The sequence below is a fragment of the Triturus cristatus genome, chromosome 6 (assembly GCF_964204655.1).
Source record: "Triturus cristatus chromosome 6, aTriCri1.1, whole genome shotgun sequence".
In the NCBI taxonomy this organism is placed as follows: Eukaryota; Metazoa; Chordata; class Amphibia; order Caudata; family Salamandridae; genus Triturus; species Triturus cristatus.
The window spans coordinates 378,473,915-378,494,608 of record NC_140589.1 but is presented as its reverse complement, the minus strand read 5'-3'; the positions used below and the strand labels follow the sequence as shown (position 1 = coordinate 378,494,608).

General features: G+C 51.9%; 1 protein-coding gene across 2 annotated transcripts in view; it reads left to right on the top strand.

Annotated features, from left to right (window-relative positions):
• The window catches only part of TRAPPC12 (trafficking protein particle complex subunit 12), an 820,049-nt gene that overhangs the window by 617,982 nt on the left and 181,373 nt on the right, over positions 1 to 20,694 (top strand). For both annotated transcript variants that reach the window (XM_085610773.1, XM_085610772.1), the window contains one exon: positions 2,660 to 2,732. In XM_085610773.1, coding sequence (XP_085466899.1) covers positions 2,660 to 2,732 — 73 coding nt within the window. The remainder of the gene's footprint in view (positions 1 to 2,659; positions 2,733 to 20,694) is intronic.

The following is a 20,694-nucleotide window of genomic DNA, read 5'->3' as shown; positions in this document are numbered from 1 at the left end:
CAGTAGGTAAGGCAGAGCGTTTGTATGCTTAAAAAGAGCAGTGAATACAAGTTATTTAAGTGACAATTTTAAAAGCGAGTTACAAACACCTCCGGCTTCCGCCTCAGAGGCTATCAGGTGAATGGGGGTCGGTGCGCTAGAAGAGCGTTTATAGGCTGGGTCGGTGGGCGTGGCCTCGCAGGGGGCGTGGCTTCGCCTTTGGCGTGCTCTCGGTAATGGCGATTCCCCGAGGCTGATGAGCTGGATTAGCGCGTGTCAGCAGCGCTTCCAGTAGGTAAGGCAGAGCGTTTGTATGCTTAAAAAGAGCAGTGAATACAAGTTATTTAAGTGACAATTTTAAAAGCGAGTTACAAACACCACCGGCTTCCGCCTCAGAGGCTATCAGGTGAATGGGGGTCGGTGCGCTAGAAGAGCGTTTATAGGCTGGGTCGGTGGGCGTGGCCTCGCAGGGGGCGTGGCTTCGCCTTTGGCGTGCTCTCGGTAATGGCGATTCCCCGAGGCTGATGAGCTGGATTAGCGCGTGTCAGCAGCGCTTCCAGTAGGTAAGGCAGAGCGTTTGTATGCTTAAAAAGAGCAGTGAATACAAGTTATTTAAGTGACAATTTTAAAAGCGAGTTACAAACACCTCCGGCTTCCGCCTCAGAGGCTATCAGGTGAATGGGGGTCGGTGCGCTAGAAGAGCGTTTATAGGCTGGGTCGGTGGGCGTGGCCTCGCAGGGGGCGTGGCTTCGCCTTTGGCGTGCTCTCGGTAATGGCGATTCCCCGAGGCTGATGAGCTGGATTAGCGCGTGTCAGCAGCGCTTCCAGTAGGTAAGGCAGAGCGTTTGTATGCTTAAAAAGAGCAGTGAATACAAGTTATTTAAGTGACAATTTTAAAAGCGAGTTACAAACACCTCCGGCTTCCGCCTCAGAGGCTATCAGGTGAATGGGGGTCGGTGCGCTAGAAGAGCGTTTATAGGCTGGGTCGGTGGGCGTGGCCTCGCAGGGGGCGTGGCTTCGCCTTTGGCGTGCTCTCGGTAATGGCGATTCCCCCGAGGCTGATGAGCTGGATTAGCGCGTGTCAGCAGCGCTTCCAGTAGGTAAGGCAGAGCGTTTGTATGCTTAAAAAGAGCAGTGAATACAAGTTATTTAAGTGACAATTTTAAAAGCGAGTTACAAACACCACCGGCTTCCGCCTCAGAGACCTGTCTTTGTGTTCTTGGCTCCCATCGAAATAAGACCTACACAAACGTTACCCTGTTCCATATAGAAACCCGCTCAGAGTGGAAAGTGCTATACATGCTGCCTCTGGATTTGCTAATTTTCATCTTAATCAGAAATTTTAGTTTTTACAAATCGATAATCTTCATGAAACAACAAAAATCTGGGCCAGTGTTATGTGATGGTGCTCTGTCCCAAATTGCGCACTTTATGCAGGAGTATCTTGAGCACTTGCAGGGGGATGTCTAGGGAGTCCACGGAGCCCTCTTTCTTGCCTCCAGAGGGGTGCTCTTTAGGGAGAGGAGGTGGTGCCCATTGACTGTGCAGCACCTCTGTGTAATGCACAGTTGGTATGCCTCCCGATGGCCTTTTTGCCTCTGTGCGCACGTCCACAATATTTATTTATTTGTGAGTTTATACCGCGCTGGATTCGACTCCCGAAGGAGTATCTCCGCGCCTTTGGTCGACCTTAATGCAAAAAAAGAAGTCTAAGCAGTGTACCATGTTAATTTTGGAATAGGAAAGTTTTTAATTGTTTCCTGAAAGGGAGGTGCGGGTGCACAGGCACAGTGTCTCCCTCCTTCTTTTGGGGGTCACGCCCCCATGCAAACGAGGGAGCGTCACCTTGAGATAGCGATAGTCCTTTATGTGCACGAGCGCTATCTCTATCACAGAAAGGGCTGCACAAACATCTGCAATCCTTCTGCAAGTCAGCAGTGCCCCAGGGGTGCAGAAAACAGGTGCACACCCCTGTTGCAGCCCAGGGCACTGTATGTAATACACCCCTATTGTTTCTGCATGAAACACAGTAAAAGGGTGCATGCTTTTATGGGTAAATACTTCGCACAAAACTGTTGTAACTTTATCAAAATTCAGGTGGTGCCTAAGCATGACCAGTTCCTGTGTTAGTAAAAATGTAGTCAGTATCTACTTACAGAGAGGTAGGACCTGAGTTAGAGTGCAACGAATGGTGTACTCTCTCACCAACGTGACTGATATCTCGTCTGCTTTATTGCAAGTGCAGTAGATTCTGTGGCACCCGTAATAAAGCGCACTGAATATCTCTCACATTTGTGACTGAGTATCCCGTCGTCCAGGCTCTACATCAGGCGCTTAGCATGGCATTCTTACAGGAGATAATAACTGTATCCTTGTGGAACATGTTTGAGGTCTTTCTAAAAAAATGTATTTGTTCCCGTTGTGTACTATCTAGATTCTTTATAGACATAATAAACTTGTAGTTGAACATCCATATTAGAGGCGCTGTCGATTTATGATGATTGATTTCTCTGGGACTGGCTGATGGTTTTGAAGAGCAGTTCCGTTCAACTACCTCACCTACATCTATTGTTTTTCTGTGTCTATAGAAGGTGGAAGATTTAGATGAAGTACAGACTTTCTTGCTGATTTCCTATTCTTTTTAAGCTGGATTTGCTTAATTTCCTTTTTCTCTCAATAGATTTTGTGGTATCTGGAGAACGGCTTAGCAGAAGATGGAAGCATGATTAATATAACCCAAGCTAACAGACAGGGTAAGTGTCTTAGGGCTGATCCAGTAACTCTATTTAATGTCCACCTTCATATTGCTTTGTGGTAGAAATCGACAAGCTAACAAAAACAATCTCGATCACCCCTTTCCTTAACGTCTGTGATAATGAGCTAATTTTCGCTATAAAATAGGAAAAATCAGATCAGGGCATTTTGTTTTACAAAAGTGTCAAGTGCCACTTGTTTTGCTCTTTGATTTTTCAAACCTGTAAGTAGACTCTGCTTCTGAATTTTCTGGGTGGTTTGCTTGTCCACCCCTACCTTACATTCTTTCCATTTCCTGCTCTAATGTATTTCTTTCCCACCCTAGCCTCATTCGTCGTTGGAAAAGTCTGATATTAGACTGTAACGTTCCATTTCGCATGGCACACAAACAGCCCTTAAGTTCGCATCATGTTAAGATAAGTCATTCCAAAGGGATTTGGTACTTCTGGCAGCCATTTTAGCATCATACCTGTGTTTCGATTCGTTACCACGAGTCTTCATCTTTTATAGAGCATCTCTTCTGTGAGCTGTTAATGCTTTGACTCCTATCCACTAAACGCCTCATTAGCCCTTCTCCCTCACCTCGGGAGTTCTGAAAGCATCATTCCCTCTCCATTCACGGTACTTGCGCAAACAGCTAAACAGGTTTGTGTTTATCTGCTATTATTGGTTTATGTTCACTTTCACTAATTTCTCTGATTCAAATACTGTTTCTCCTCTTTTGTTATATTAACTAAATTTTGCTGCACTATGACAGGTAGAATAAGTTAAATTGGCTCCGTCAGGAAAGTGCCCGCACACTCAAATGTAGCAGATCGGTCAAAACGTTGCTAGTTGTTACTGACCCCTCTGAGCATTGCTCAGTATATTGTGTTTACCATAGTGTGGGTCCCTTCTTTTCTGAAATTCTGTGCTGTTACTTATTGCCTTGTAATTTTGACCTTCCAAGTTTAACTGTTTTGTGAGTGTGTGTTTTTTCACCTAGAGCAGTGTTAGACCTGACATCCTTGGCGCGAGTTTTTCCCCTATCTTTTGCCTCTGCTACCTGGATTTTTTTTTTTTTTTTTTTTTTGAAACCGTTTATTACAAGACTCAAAAAATATACAAATATGGGCCTACAACCTTCCGGCCGGCCGCTAGCAATAAAAGGAGCATACGATATACATTTATAAAACACATAGTGCTGCGGCCGAGCATGCACAGGAGGTAACATCGTTGCGAGCCACACTATCAGACCCCACTATACGGTTCCATTTTAAACTTAAAGAACAACAAATACAAACAAACCCACAAGGCAATCCTCAATCGGAAATAGCAACACGTGCTCCCCTAGAGGGGGGATCCTAGCCATCCATTGGAATCTCAAGAGGGGGGGGAGAGATCAGAACTAGGGCTGGGTACACCTAATGCCCAGGTACGGGGGGATGAGTTGGCTAAGGGGACGGGGCCGGCGACGGATCGGGCAATAACGGTGGAGCACAGATTCCCCCGCGGTAGGCTTTCCAGGGGCCCCACACTTTCACCCATGTCGCAGGCTTACCTCTCGCCACATACACCACCTTTTCCCGAAACATGCACCAATCCATATGTTCCTTCCAGGCCGAGACAGTCGGGGGCCTCTGGGATCCCCACAGCTGGGCAATATCACGCTTGGCAACCATATACCCCAGAGTCACCCACCACGTCTGCGGCACCGAGTAATCGGTAGGCTCCCACACATTCAACAGGCATCTCCTCGCTTCGGGCAACAGCGCCACATGCGTGACCACTCGCAGCACCTCATGCACACCACGCCAGAACCCCTCCACCTCCGGGCACTCCCACAAAATATGCAGAAAAGTCCCCAGCGCACCACACCCACGCTTACACAAACCATCCTCAGCATAGCCCATACGCAGGAGCTTTGGCCCCGTCATGTAGACCCTGTGGAGTATCTTGAGCTGGACGAAACGAAGGCGAGCCGGTATGGCCACCTCTTTCGGGGAGGCCACCGCGGAGATCCAGTCCTCGTCGTCCAGCTCCAGCCCATCGGCTACCCAAGCCTCACGAAGGGCAGTCAACAAGTCTGAGCGGTCGTTGATCAGTTTTTTGTAGATCAGTGAGATCGTGCTGTCAGGGACGTGTCCATCCAGCACTCTATCCTCCAGGGGGGAACACTCCGGGATGGAGGCAACGTCCGGAAAGACGGAGCCCAGCGCATGCCGGACCTGCAAATACCGAAAGTACTCGCTGCCCTGCAACTGAAATTCCGTCTGCAGCATCTCAAACGTTTTAAATCCTCCCCTCGTCCAGAGATCCCCCACTTTGCTAATGCCTATTAAATCCCACTTCTCAAAGCCCTTCGAGGTCCACAAGGAGCCCAACCGCTCAGATGCGTATAGTGGTGACACCCGGGACAAACGGTCCTTCCACCCCATCGCAGCATTGGCCGCGTGCCACACTCGCACCATGACACGCGTGGGGCCCGTTAGGCGAGCGTCGGGCGCGCTAGAGTAGAGCGCTCGATTATGGTCACCACCTGGAAGTAGCATCCTATCCATTTCAAACGCCGGGTTTAAGGCGGGCCCATATAGGCCCTGATTAATCGCAGCTAGCTGGGAGGCCCAATAATACCGTTTAATATCCGGGAGGGCAATCCCCCCGTCATACCAGGGGAGCGTCAGCTTAGCCAGGGCAATACGTGGCCTCCCGTCCCAGAACAGGCGGCGCTGCAAACTCTCCACTTCGCGGAAGTAGCGCGCTGGGACGAGGTCCATAGTGTTCTGCAACGCGTATAGGAAACGCGGCAGCGACATCATTTTAAACAATGCCGCCCGGCCGAGCGGCGAAAGCGGCAAACGCCGCCAGCGCGCGACATCCTCTTTCAGACGCTGGAGGGGGGGAAGCAAGTTCCGATCATACCGAGCCTCCGGGTCCAGAGTAATGAAGATACCCAGGTACCTAAATCCCCGCGGGGCGACCTGGATCGGGCAGCCCCGCGGGAGGATAGGAGCCTCCCCAGAGAGAACATACACACACGATTTAGCCCAGTTGATGACCAGACCGGAGTTACGACCGAATGAATGCAAAACATCAACCAGTACTATGAGTGATTTACGTGGGGAAGCTAGGTACAAGAGGATGTCATCAGCGTATAGGGATACGCGGTCTTCATACTCAGGGGTCCAGCGGAGACCACGGATGGAAGGCTCCCACCGCAGCCACGCCGCCAGGGGCTCCAAGGCAAGTGCAAAGAGGAGCGGCGATAAGGGGCAGCCCTGCCGTGTGCCCCGGCCCAGCTCGAACGGAGCCGACACTCTTCCGTTCACCACCACCTGCGCCAATGGGCCCGAATACAGCAATTTGACCCAACTGATGAACCCTGGGCCAAATCCAAACTTCGCAAGCATCGCCCAGATATATGGCCATTCAAGCGTGTCAAATGCCATGGTGGCGTCTAAGGACGCCAAAATGGCCGGCTCCCGTATGAACGGGGCACGTGCGAGCACACCGTGCAAACGCCGCAGATTAAGGGCTCTGCTGCGATGGGGAATAAAGCCGGATTGGTCCTGATGAACCAAATCGCCCACCACGCCGACCAGCCGATTGGCCAGTACCTTGGCGAGAATCTTGGGCTCCGCATTCAGTAGCGAAATGGGCCGATAGGATGTAATCCGGTCCCGAGGTCTCCCTTCCTTGTGGATGACCACGATTGTAGCCAGACGCTGGTCCGGCGGGAGGGAGCCCACCGAGTGTGCCGCCAAGAACATAGCCCGGAGGTGGGGTGCCAGCGTATCCGGTCGCAACTTGTACAACTCTATAGGGAGACCATTCGGACCCATGGCCTTGCCGGAAGCGACCGAGCGTATGGCGAGGGCGATCTCGTCGGAGGTGGGAGCAGCGTCCAACGACACCCTGTCCTCCCCGGAAAGGGACGGCAGCGCGATATCACTGAGCAGGGCACGGGAATCCTCTTCCGAGCAGGGAGACACCGGGGAATACACCCCATGGAAATAATCCGCGAAGCAGGAGACAATTTCTTCTGGCTCAGTCACACACACACCATCCGGTTTCTCAATCAGCGGGACCACACGATTCGCTCTCTCTTTTTTGTCCAACCACGCTATAAGTTTACCAGCCTTATCACCCACATCATACAGTCGCCCCTGTTGCTCTCTACTGAGGCCCCTGGCCGCCTCCGTGACGAGGGCCCTGTAGGCCGCTTGCTTGAGTTGGAGAACATGTAATGCAGCATCCGTCACCCCACCTTCTAAATTCCCCTCCAACTCGGCTATTTCAGCCTCCATCCGAGTCACCTCCTCCCGCTCGCGCCTCCGGGCGTGGGAAATAAGGGATAGGGCCTCCCCTCGGAGTACTGTATTGAAGGCCTCCCATAGTGGTATGGCCGAAGGCACAGACCCCACATTCTCATCAAAATATCGCTGAAGGGATTTAATCAATTCAGCGCGAATGGTGGGGTCGCGCAGATACCAAGGATTGATTGGGACCACCCTACCCTCACCCCTCGGAAAGACATCAAAGTGCAATAGGAGCGGGGAGTGGTCCGAAATACCCCGTGGCAAATGGCGCACCTCTCCCACCCTCCCAGCATAGGCCGCCGGGACAAGGACATAGTCTAGTCGTGAGAGACTACCATGGGCTCCCGAGTGGAAAGTGTACTGCAGCTGCGTGGGGTGTTTTAAACGCCAGCAGTCCACTAATCCAAATGTATCCAAGAGGCCGGGTAGCCACGCCTGTGCCCGGGGGAGGTCCCTAGGGGGGTGACGATCCAAAGACCCAGATACCACCGCATTAAAATCCCCCCCCACAACTAAAAGCCCCCCCGGAAGGCCAAGGAGAAGGCGCCCAAGGTCCGCAAAGGTGGTCGACTGCAGCCCCGGTGGGATGTATACTGACACAAAGACAACCACTTTGCCCTCCAGTCTTCCCACCAAGACCGTATAACGTCCCCTGTCATCGTGGAGCACCTCATCAATCTCCAACGGGAGCGAGTTCTTTACCATGATGCCCACACCCCGTGAGCCGGACGTGAAGCCCGAGTGAGCCACTAGGCGATAGCCACGCCGATTCATGGCGCAGAAGGAGTTGCCAATGAGGTGTGTCTCCTGCAGAAAGACTACATCGGGCGAGATTCGCTTCAAAAACTGCAGGACCACACCCCGTTTGATCCTGTCCCCCAGTCCATTCACATTCCAAGACAACAAAGTTAGTTCCCTACCCCCCATCATATACAGAAGCCATCATTCGTCCCCCGGAGAGCACTTTAGAACTAACACAATAATACGTTTGCCTTGTGATAAAAACGAACAACACCCCATCCCTACCCACCCACCCCAACAGAACTCCCCCCTCCCTGCACCCCTGCATGAGCCCAAACAGCCCCCCCAACGTGCAGTGTGCCTGTCGCCCCATATATAGTTAGACTAACTAAACCCCCTAGAGGAGGAGGGAGAACCCCCAATAGACCCAACACAACCTCCATAGGAGGGGAACTTACAAAAACTGACGCAGAATCACAAGTGGCATCATTTTCGTCCAGAGTGAGGCCCAATATTAGACCCTCAGTCCTGATCCAGCGTGCCGTCTCCCCCCGCCGCCCCCCCCCCCCCCCCCGCCCCCCCGATCACGATCCCCGGGCAGAGTATCCAGCCAGTCCCCGGCCGCTTCGGGACGATCAAAGAAGTGCGTGCGACCATCCACCTCCACACGCAGCTTGGCCGGGAAAAGCATGGCGTATTTGAGGTTTAGGTCCCGAAGACGGCGTTTGACGCCTAGGAAGCTCAGTCTCTGCTTCTGGACCGCTGGGGTGAAATCAGGATAAAAATTAACCTCCATATTGTCAAGCTTGACCGGTCCATGCAGTCTGGAGGTTTGCAGGATAGCGTCTCTATCCCGAAAATTGAAAATCCGGGCGATGAGAGGTCTCGGAGGGGCTCCGACCTTCGGCCTTCCCCCGGGAACCCTGTGGGCCCTCTCCACAGCGAAGAATTTGCTCAGCCCCCGTGGCTGGAGATGGGTAGCAATCAGGTCCTCCACAAAGAGATCCGCCGCCGCCTCCTCGCGTCCCTCGGGCACCCCGATAATGCGGATGTTGTTCCTCCGTGCCCGACTTTCGGAGTCCTCCAGGCGTCGATCCATAAGCGCAGTCGCCTGACTAAGCCAGCGCACCTCTGTTTGCAAGGCCGCACATCTGTCGTTAGGCCCGATGCGGTGTGGGCCAAAGACTCTACTCGGTCGTTGGTTTTGGAAAGATCGGCCCTCACCAGGCCAACATCCACGAGGACCGAGTCAATCTTCTGCGCCAGTGTATCAAACCGCTGGCCCACCGAGGCCTTCATCTCGGCAATGGCGCCCATAACATCTCGCAGAGTCAGATCTGCGGGCAGGTCTGGGGCATCAGGAGGGCTCTCAGGGGACTCGCGCGGTCCATCGGGAGATCCCTTCTGGAGGGTATAGCGGTCCATACTGTTGGACTGATGGACGGCGCCACGCCGGGTCGATTTGGTCTTTGCCCGGTCTCCATCTTGTTTCGTGGCCATGGCCACCAGTCTCCCAGTCGCACCAGCCACTGCGTGTAGGGCAGGAAAGCAGGGCCACGAGCTCCGGGGGGGCCCCCTCAGAGCAGCGGGGTGAATCACAGCCTGCAGGCAGGCAGGGTCTCCCAGCAAGGCCACACCACACCAACACCAAGGGCTCCGCGACCCAACCTCGCAGAGACGACAAGGTGGTGCGAAAGCGAAAGTGCGGGGTACGCGAGTCGCCAGGCCCTGCCTGCCGCTGCTGTTCACTTTGTCACTGGATCACCCCACAGCGCAAATCCGGGGTCCGGCGAGGGGAAGGCCGCACACCTCAATCAGTGCTCACTCCGGTGTCCGAGGTCCGATTCGGAAGCGGGAAACGGGTGCCACCTCAGCTCAGGTTCACCAACATAGTCCCCTCATCCAGGGCAGGATAATTTCAGGATAATCGTAGGAGGTTGCGGAGGTCCTCGGGAGCCTCGCACCTACGCGGCCATCTTGGTTGCGCGCTAGGCTCCTCCTCGCTACCTGGATTTTTGATGCTCAGATGGATTTCGTTTTTGCTGGTTTAGATGCTTTGGACACTCTGCCACTGCTAACCAGTGCCAGAGTGTAAGTGCTCCCTGTGTAAAATATCATATTGATTGGATATACCTGATTGGCATATCTGTATCACCATGAAGTCCCTAGTAAAGTGCACTGTGTGTGCCAGGGCTGGTGATGACAGATGCTACTAGTGGGTCTGCAGCGCTGATTGTGCCACCCACCTGTGTAGCCCTAAAACGGTGTCTCAGGCCTGCCACCGCAGGCCTGCCTGCATCCCCGGACTGCCATGTCCTCCTGGCCAGTGTCCACACTGACCGGGCCTTACCCTTCCCCTTTTATACACGTCAGTCATCCCTATGGAAGGCCCAAGGTATTCCCCTGGGCAGGGTGCAGTGTATGCAAAAGGTAGAGCATGTACTAGTGCAGGTAACATGTTCTGGTAGTGAACAACGGCCATTTTGTGTGTTCACTGCTGCAAGGTTATCTTGCTCCATAGGCTAACATGGGGGAGGCTGGTGCCAATGGCTATCCGCCTATCTTCTCATAGGAACAAGATAAGACATGAGTGTTTGATATCCCTGAGCTCAGCATTTAATAACACATCTTTTAGGAGAGGTTGTTTTTAAATCCTGAGTTGGAGAATAGTACTTTTTAGAGAGTAGCTGTTCTCTTGTCTGACCCTTCTGTGTGCCTGGGCATGCTTGTGGATTGACTGTCTGGCTTGAGAGTGACAGGGGCTGGGGATCCCCCGGGAGGTTGGCTGAGTCAGCCCTCTGCTGAATGGTGACATTTGCAAGGAGAGTGGAGGGAGGAGATAGCACCTGGGAGTGAATAGGGCTGTGCCTGCCTGCCACGGTGCTGGCTCCACCTCCTGCTGGGCGGCTGACGACTCTGCCCCTCACTCTGAAAAGAAAGTAGAAGCCAGGAAAACAAAGTGCTCCAGCAACACCCAGAAATGGATCAGACCGGGCTCAGGACCCACTTGCACAAAGACTTCAAAGACTTTTAGGGGTATAAGTAAAGGACCCCTGACAACAGATTTTTAGATTCTACCATCAAGAGGAACCTCTGCTGAAAGACGGACCGCTGAAGAACTAAAGGAAGATTGCCTTGCTGTGTGCTCTAAGGGCTGACCTGTTCTGCTGTACAACTGAAGCTGAGGAGGAGAAGGGGTCTTGCTGTGTGCCGACTCTACCCACTTGACCAAACAAGACTTTGCTGTGTGCTGTGTCTTAAACCGAATCTCCAAGGGCCTGAGAAGAGCTGGCCTCCTGTTTTGCAACCCAGGGATAGAAAGGTTGCCCCGAACCCAAGACTCTGCTGTGTCCCCCCTGCGCTGCTGTGTGCTGCAGGGACCGTGGACTGTTCTACCAAGCTTCTCAACATCTGCCGGTGAAGTGGGCGGGCTGCTCTCTGCCTTGTTGGAGAGTACCGCGCTGATCCGGGCCTGACACCGGTTGCCGCATCAAGAAGACCGACGTGCTCATCGGCACGTGCCTTGCCGCGACCCGGAGGCCTGAAGCAGACCGAGAGTCGTACTTCCCTGCTCTACGAAGCCGCGCTGTGAGTGGCTGACTCCGGTGACGTCGACATCGTCACGGAGGGCTCGTCGAGGGAGTTGTGGAAACCTTGCACCGAACAGCCAGAGGAGCGCTTTGTATAACGAGCGCAGTGACGCCGACGGAGCAACGTAGCTGCCTAAACAACAAGAGCCTACGAACTGATTCATTCTCAGTGAGTATTGAATCACGCAAGAGACTAGAGACTATCGTCTTACGATCCCGACCAACTAAGAAAGCGAATATGGTGTCAACCTGTGATGCTTGATTTCAACTGCGGAAACTAGATAAAGATATATTATTTTTGATACAACTCACCTGTGTGGTCTAAGTCTGTGGTGTGCGGAGGGGGGATCATTGTGGTGTCTACGTGCAAATACCTTACACATTGCCTTGGGGATAAGCCTGTCTGCTCGAGCCAAGCTACCTAGAGGGTGAGCAGGGGTTATCTACCGTGTGTGTCCTTGTACCCTGACTAGAAGCAAGGGTCCCTATTTGGTCTAAGGTACTTACCTCTGCCAACTAGAGACCCCCAGATCTAACATTGGTGGTCAGCGGTGCGGATTAGAACCAGTATTTGCACTTGACCTGCAGTGATTCTTCGTACATCACTAATCTAGTAAGCAGTTGCATTGCACGAAGTTTTTGCGAAGACTATTCTTGGAGGATCGACGAAGCATCATGTCTCTGAATGGAGTAGGTGAGGAGTCGGAATTGCAATTCGAAGTGAAAAAGTTGCTCGAATATAAGAAGGAGCAACTAAAGCAATTCTGCAAGCAGCTTGGATGCCCAGTGAAGGGCGGCGCCAACAAGACAGAGCTACAGAAAGCTCTAAGGGCCTGGTGGGAGGCCAAGAATGGCGCAACCGAGGAAACTACTGGAGGGGATGGCACACCGGAGCACGGATTTGGATCCGATGATCTGCCAGTGAATAGGCCAGTGTCTAGGGCTGGCAGCACCCATTCCAGTAGGAGCCTTTCTCCAGAGAAGCTGGAGGAAAATCAGAGGATTAGGGCCCATGAGATTGAACTTTTTAAGCTCAAGGCTCAAGCGGAAGAAAGGAAACTGCGCCTTGACAGTGAGAAAGAGGCGGAGGAGAGGAGGAATGCTCTTGCTTTGGAAGAGAGAAAACTCCAGTTGGCTCATGAGTTGAGCATGAGGGAGCTGGACATTAAAGCCAAACAAGTGGAGTCCAGCCCGAATGGTGGCAGCGCACAGCCAGTACAGGCGGGTAAAGTATACATACCGAAAGATTTGGTACAGAATTATCAGAGGGGTGAGGATATCTATGCATGGTTTCGATCCTATGAGCTTGCCTTGAAGATGAATGAAGTGCCTGAGAAGAGTTGGGGAGCAGGGTTGTGGAAGCATTTTGAGGCCTCTGGGAGGGATGTCTTAGCACCCTTAGAAGCAGCAGGGACCTTAACCTACCCCACGATGAAGGAGGGCTGATGCCTCAGGTATGGGCTTACACCAGAACAGTACCGCCAGAAGTTCAGGAACTTCAAGAAACCTAATTCGAGTACTTGGGTGGAGTGTGTGAGTATGTACACGCGTGCACTGGAAGGTTGGATAAAGGGCAGCAAAGTAACTGATTATGTGGGGTTGTGTCACTTGATTAGTTGGGAGCACTTGAGTAGTCTATGTGTTCCAGAGCTGCGCCAGCATCTTTTAGACAGCAAGTTAACTGATCCCAGTGAGCTTGCTAAAGAGGCAGACCGCTGGACTAGCACCAGGGTCAACAAAGGGGTGGTAAGTATGCCAGCCAAGGGTGGACAGGGTCCCCAGCAGAAAGGTGGGGAGGACAAGGGTAACAGTAAGGAGTTCTCTAAAGGGCCCCAAAACAGTTCCCAGGAGAAGGAGTCCCAAGCCCCCAAGCAATAAGAGGTCTTGGCCCCCTAAGGGCAACAGACCACCGCCTACTTGCTATGCTTGTAGGGAAGTGGGCCACATAGCCCCTAACTGTCCCAAGAAACCCCCAGCACCAGCTGCTGCTCCCGTCCCAGGGTTAGCTAGTGTAGCTTTGGGAGGGGATTTGATTTCCAGTGGGGAGGAGGGATTAGCTATGATGACCCTTGTCTCTTTAGGAGACCAAGAGATGGTCCAGGATACCTTGATACCCGCAAACACTAAAAAATACGGGCAAAAGGTGACCATCAATGGGAGGGAGATAGAGGCTCTGAGAGACACCGGGGCTAGTGTGACATCTGTCAGGTGTCAGTGGGTGTCTGAAGAGCAAGTCATTCCCAATGTGCTCCGCCCAGTAGTGGCAGCTGACACTTCAGTGCGCCTCTGCAAGATGGCGCGTGTTCCCTTTACATGGGGGGGAGTCTCTGGTACCTTGGAAGTCTGTGTCAGTGATGCCTTGCCAGTAGATTGTCTGTTGGGTAACGACCTGGAGAGTTCTCCATGGAAGGACGTAGAGCATAGAACTCACTTGGAGATGTTAGGACTGCCAGCGTGGATCTGTGTATCCACACGTGCCATGACAGCCAGTAAGGGTGGATTAGTAGAACCGGAGCCTGGAACAATGGCCCAGGAACCTGTCAGGAGAGGAAAGGGCAGAGGGCGCGGGAAACCGCCCCCACTGTTCCCACGGTCCCGGAGGAAGCAGAACCTGAGGGGGATGCCCAGGAACCTACAGGGGAACAGGTGGCCGAACTGGGGGAATTGCCTGAGCTGACCCATTGGCAGCAAGAGGGTGGTCCCTCCAGGGAGGAATTCTGCCAGGCTCAGAAGGAGTGCCCTTCTCTCCTTGGTGTGCGGCAGCAGGCTGCAGACCAGGCAGCGGGCCTAGGGTCCAAGGAACATTTGATTTACTGGGAGGATGACTTACTTTATAGTGAGCCTAAGTTTGCTGAGCCCGGTGCAGCCCGTGTGCTGGTGGTACCCGAGCGCTTCAGGAACTTCTTACTGGGTCTGGCTCATGACGTGCCTCTCGCAGGACATCTGGGGCAAGACAAGACCTATCACAGGCTTGTCACCCACTTCTACTGGCCCCAGATGAAGAAGCACGTCGGTACCTTTTGTAAGTCTTGCCAAACCTGTCAAGCCAGTGGTAAGAGCGGAGGGAAGTGCGTGGCGCCCCTCCAGCCGTTTCCTGTAGTGAGCACCCCTTTCGAGCGGGTGGGCATTGATATCGTAGGGCCCCTGGATCCCAAGACCGCCTTAGGCAACAGGTTTATCCTGGTCTTGATGGATCACGCCACTCGGTACCCGGAAGCAGTCCCTCTCAGGACAACCACAGCACCCGTGGTGGGCCGTGCATTGATGGGGATCTTTTCCCGTGTGGGGTTCCCCCGAGAGGTGGTCTCCGACCGGGGTACCAACTTCATCTCTAGGTATATGAAGTCTCTGTGAGAGGAGTGTGGGGTAACTTATAAGTTCACCACTCCTTACCACCCTCAAGGAAATGGGTTGGTTGAAAGGTTCAACCGCACCCTGAAAGGTATGATTATGGGCCTAGCAGAGCCCATGAGACGGAAGTGGAACGTCTTGTTACCATGCCTGTTGTTTGCCTACAGGGAGGTGCCTCAGAAGTCCTTAGGATTCAGCCCCTTTGAACTGCTGTATGGCCACCCTGTTAGAGGACCTCTCACACTGGTGAAGGAGGGGTGGGAAAAGTCCCGTGGGAAAACCCCCCCAGGATGTGTTCAGCTATGTGCTGGCCATCCGCAACCAGACGCAGCGCTTCAGGAAGCTCGCTCAGGAGAACCTAGAAGCCAGCCAGGAGGAGATGAAAAGATGGTACGACCAGAATACCACTCTGGTAGAATTTCATCCTGGGCAGAAAGTGTGGGTAATGGCGCCGGTGGAGCCTTGTGCGCTCCGTGACAAGTGGACCGGGCCATACGAGGTGGTAGAGCGCAAGAGTGAGGTGACCTACCTGATCAACATGAAGACTCCTAGGCAGCCCCTTAGAGTCTTGCATGTGAACCGCCTCAAACCCCACTTCGAGAGGTCTGAAGTGACGATGCTCATGGCTACCGATGACGGTGGGGAGGAGGATAGTGATCCTCTCCCTGACCTCCTGGCAACCAAGGAGCAAGACGGGTCAGTGGATGGTGTGGTCCTCTCGCCCACCCTGACCCCAGAGCAGCAGAGAGACTGTCGCCAGGTGTTGGGTCAGTTTGCCTCCCTGTTCTCCCTGACCCCAGGTGTCACCAATTGGTACGTCCATGATGTGGACACTGGAGATAGTCTGCCTGTGAAACAGAAGTTTTACAGAGTAGCTGACAAGGTCAGGGCCAACATCAAGGAAGAAGTTTCCAAGATGTTGGCGTTAGGGGTAATTGAGCCCTCTAGCAGTCCCTGGGCTAGCCCAGTGGTCCTCGTTCCCAAGAAATCTGCCACACCCGGTGGCCCGTCAGAACTTCGGTTTTGCGTGGACTACCGTGGGCTCAATGCGGTCACCAAGACTGACGCGCACCCCATCCCCAGAGCTGATGAGCTCGTGGATCGGTTGGGAGCTGCCAGGTACCTCAGCACCTTCGATTTGACTTCGGGGTACTGGCAGATTGCCTTAACTGAAGGGGCAAAGGAGAGGTCGGCATTTTCAACACCAGAGGGGCACTTCCAGTTTCGCGTCATGCCCTTTGGATTGAAAAATGCCCCTGCCACCTTCCAGAGACTGGTCAACCGGATACTGACCGGGCTGGAGCAATTCAGCGCCGCGTACCTGGATGACATTGCTGTGTTCAGCTCCACTTGGGAGGAACACTTGCAACACCTCTGTGAAGTGTTGAGGGCGCTGCAGAAGGCAGGCCTCACTATCAAGGCCAGTAAGTGCCAGATAGGGCAGGGATCGGTGGTGTATTTGGGACACCAGGTGGGGAGCGGCCAGGTGGCGCCCCTACAGGCGAAGATTGATACCATTCTGGCTTGGGAACCCCCCAAGACGCAGACAGAGGTGAGAGCCTTTCTAGGACTCACCGGGTATTACAGACGGTTCATCAAGGGATACGGCACCATTGTTGCCCCCTTGACACAACTAACCTCTCGAAATCAGCCCAGGAAAGTGAATTGGTCCGAGGCCTGTTAAACTGCTTTTGATGCCCTGAAAACTGCAATGTGCACAGCACCGGTGCTTAAGGCGCCTGACTTTTCGAGTGAGTTCGTAGTGCAAACAGACGCTTCAGAGCAAGGTGTGGGAGCAGTACTCTCACAGATGGACGACGAGGGCGGGGACCAACCTGTAGCTTTCATTAGTAGGAGGCTACTCCCCAGGGAACAGAGGTGGAGCGCTATTGAAAGGGAAGCATTTGCTGTGGTCTGGGCCCTGAAGAAGCTGAGGCCCTACCTGTTCGGGACTCACTTCCGTGTTCAGACCGACCACAGGCCCCTCAGATGGTTAATGCAGATGAGGGGTGAGAATCCAAAACTGTTGATGTGGTCCATCTCCCTACAGGGAATGGACTTTACGGTGGAACACCGTCCCGGTACAGAGCACGCCAATGCTGATGGTCTGTCCAGGTTTTTCCGCCTTAGTGATGAGAACTCCCAAGAGGGTGGGTGGTTCTCCCCACTTTCAGCTGGAGGGGACACGTGTTAGACCTGACATCCTTGGCGTGGGTTTTTCCCTTATCTTTTGCCTCTGCTTCCTGGATTTTTGATGCTGTGATGGATTTCGTTTTTGCTGGTTTAGATGCTTTGGACACTCTGCCACTGCTAACCAGTGCCAGAGTGTAAGTGCTCCCTGTGTAAAATATCATATTGATTGGATATACCTGATTGGCATATCTGTATCACCATGAAGTCCCTAGTAAAGTGCACTGTGTGTGCCAGGGCTGGTGATGACATCTGCTACTAGTGGGTCTGCAGCGCTGATTGCGCCACCCACCTGTGTAGCCCTAAACCGGTGTCTCAGGCCTGCCACCGCAGGCCTGCCTGCAGTCCCCGGACTGCCATGTCCTCCTGGCCAGTGTCCACACTGACCGGGCCTTACCCTTCCCTTTTAATACACGTCAGTCATCCCTATGGAAGGCCCAAGGTACCCCCCTGGGCAGGGTGCAGTGTATGCAAAAGGTAGAGCATGTACTAGTGCAGGTAACATGTTCTGGTAGTGAACAACGGCCATTTTGTGTGTTCACTGCTGCAAGGTTATCTTGCTCCATAGGCTAACATGGGGGAGGCTGGTGCCAATGGCTATCCGCCTATCTTCTCATAGGAACAAGATAAGACATGAGTGTTTGATATCCCTGAGCTCAGCATTTAATAACACATCTTTTAGGAGAGGTTGTTTTTAAATCCTGAGTTGGAGAATAGTACTTTTTAGAGAGTAGCTGTTCTCTTGTCTGACCCTTCTGTGTGCCTGGGCATGCTTGTGGATTGACTGTCTGGCTTGAGAGTGACAGGGGCTGGGGATCCCCCGGGAGGTTGGCTGAGTCAGCCCTCTGCTGAATGGTGACATTTGCAAGGAGAGTGGAGGGAGGAGATAGCACCTGGGAGTGAATAGGGCTGTGCCTGCCTGCCACGGTGCTGGCTCCACCTCCTGCTGGGCGGCTGATGACTCTGCCCCTCACTCTGAAAAGAAAGTAGAAGCCAGGAAAACAAAGTGCTCCAGCAACACCCAGAACTGGATCAGACCGGGCTCAGGACCCACTTGCACAAAGACTTCAAAGAATTTTAGGGGTATAAGTAAAGGACCCCTGACAACAGATTTTTAGATTCTACCATCAAGAGGAACCTCTGCTGAAAGACGGACCGCTGAAGAACTAAAGGAAGATTGCCTTGCTGTGTGCTCTAAGGGCAGACCTGTTCTGCTGTACAACTGAAGCTGAGGAGGAGAAGGGGTCTTGCTGTGTGCCGACTCTACCCACTTGACCAAACAAGACTTTGCTGTGTTCTGTGTCTTAAACCGAATCTCCAAGGGCCTGAGAAGAGCTGGCCTCCTGTTTCGCAACCCAGGGATAGAAAGGTTGCCCCGAACCCAAGACTCTGCTGTGTCCCCCCTGCGCTGCTGTGTGCTGCAGGGACCGTGGACTGTTCTACCAAGCTTCTCAACATCTGCCGGGGAAGTGGGCGGGCTGCTCTCTGCCTTGTTGGAGAGTACCGCGCTGATCCGGGCCTGACACCGGTTGCCGCATCAAGAAGACCGACGTGCTCATCGGCACGTGCCTTGCCGCGACCCGGAGGCCTGAAGCAGACCGAGAGTCGTACTTCCCTGCTCTACGAAGCCGCGCTGTGAGTGGCTGACTCTGGGGACGTCGACATCGTCACGGAGGGCTCGTCGAGGGAGTTGTGGAAACCTTGCACCGAACAGCCAGAGGAGCGCTTTGTATAACGAGCGCAGTGACGCCGACGGAGCAACGTAGCTGCCTAAACAACAAGAGCCTACGAACTGATTCATTCTCAGTGAGTATTGAATCACGCAAGAGACTAGAGACTATCGTCTTACGATCCCGACCAACTAAGAAAGCGAATACGGTGTCAACCTGTGATGCTTGATTTCAACTGCGGAAACTAGATAAAGATATATTATTTTTGATATAACTCACCTGTGTGGTCTAAGTCTGTGGTGTGCGGAGGGGGGATCATTGTGGTGTCTACGTGCAAATACCTTACACATTGCCTTGGGGATAAGCCTGTCTGCTCGAGCCAAGCTACCTAGAGGGTGAGCAGGGGTTATCTACCGTGTGTGTCCTTGTACCCTGACTAGAAGCAAGGGTCCCTATTTGGTCTAAGGTGTATACCTCTGCCAACTAGAGACCCCCAGATCTAACAAGCAGGATAAAGAAAGACTGCTTCCTCGTGTATGTGTATTTAGTGATCCCATCTTCTAGTTTCTCCCACTGACTCACATGTTCATTTTCATCTACTTTTAGAAATTGAAACCTAATGTGACTTTTTTCAAGAGCAAGGCTGCTATGGACTACTGCAGCCACAGCTTACTGTCCCATCTCGGGTCATTACAAATGGAAACAATACAGCCATTTCCCACCAAAATCCTTCCAAGATAACAACAAAAAAAATCCCATTAAGGCATTGATGCAAGGAAACGTGTGCTGTTGTTCATTGCAGTCTTGACCATATTTTTGCCGACCTTTTTAACATCTATGAATAGAAGAAAATTATGCCAAGTAGAACATCTATTCTTGCCTAAAGACATTGAAAAGAGCCGATGTTTCTGCTCGTGTTGTTTGAAAATATATACTGCCATGGCAATCTAACATTGAAGATTGTCAGTAGGTAACTAAGTATGTGTCTTGCCCCGTTCCTCTTTAACATGTACGTCTAGCATCTCCCTGCCTATATCTTAGATAGGCAGTGAAAGATCTGCTCAAGATATCTCATGAGAAGGTAGTATTTATACTCTATGCAAATAAACTAAATGCCTTACAGAAACTACTACCAAAGACATTAGGGTAATGAAGATAGAATATCCAAAAGAATCTGAAGATTTTAAAGCACTATCGAAAATATATAGCGTAAGTGGATGCCATCACCTGATCTAACGTATATATTGAGAAATTGTAATCTCCGGCACACCGATTTATAGTAAATCCCGGGCATCGTGAACAGCAGAAATAGGAAAGATGATGTTCGAAGAACAATGGCCATTCTGCTGCACACTCATAATAAGGAAATATATCCAAAATGGTCGATTTAGGCTCATTTACTTCTAAATTGTTCAACTGTATTATTACGCTCTTGTTAGACTAAAAGTCTTTGGTGTAATTGCCACGGACATATGTAACCGATGTAATATATATAGAGCAGACCTGTAACATCTAACCTGGGAATGTCTCAGAAAACTGGAGAGAACCATTTACAGAAACAGAGAAAAGGATATAGAATCATATGTCCCTCTCCCCAATATTAGGTCTTGATTGATATGTTAAACAAAGCCCTCCTTTAATAAGGACATTTACTGCACTGGCACTCCTTAAAGCCAAAATAAGGGTACTGATGACGTGGGGCAGAGGCTTACTAAAAGATTGTGCACAAGATCTAATATTCTGTAATAAGACCTCGGATACATACGCATCTTACCTCTCCTCATTGCCCCGGCCCAGGGATATTTGGTCTCCACTAAAACATTAGGAACATGGTAAGCATCGAATGAACCGGAAGAAAATGATGAACCTTTGTGAATGTGCGAACAGGTCAATGTTGTATACAGTGTTGCGTGATTTGAGACCTAAACTTGTTGCTCAGTTAGTAATGTTTTGTTAATTTATCAACGTGTTGTGTTGACGACACTTTTGCACATCTAAAACGCATTTCGATTTTTTTTTTTTAAACAGAATAGTGGTAAAAAATATGTGGCTAACTTGTGTCTCTAGTCAAAAGATGCAAACAAACAAAAAATCACCATAAGGTAGGCACTCTTACAAAAA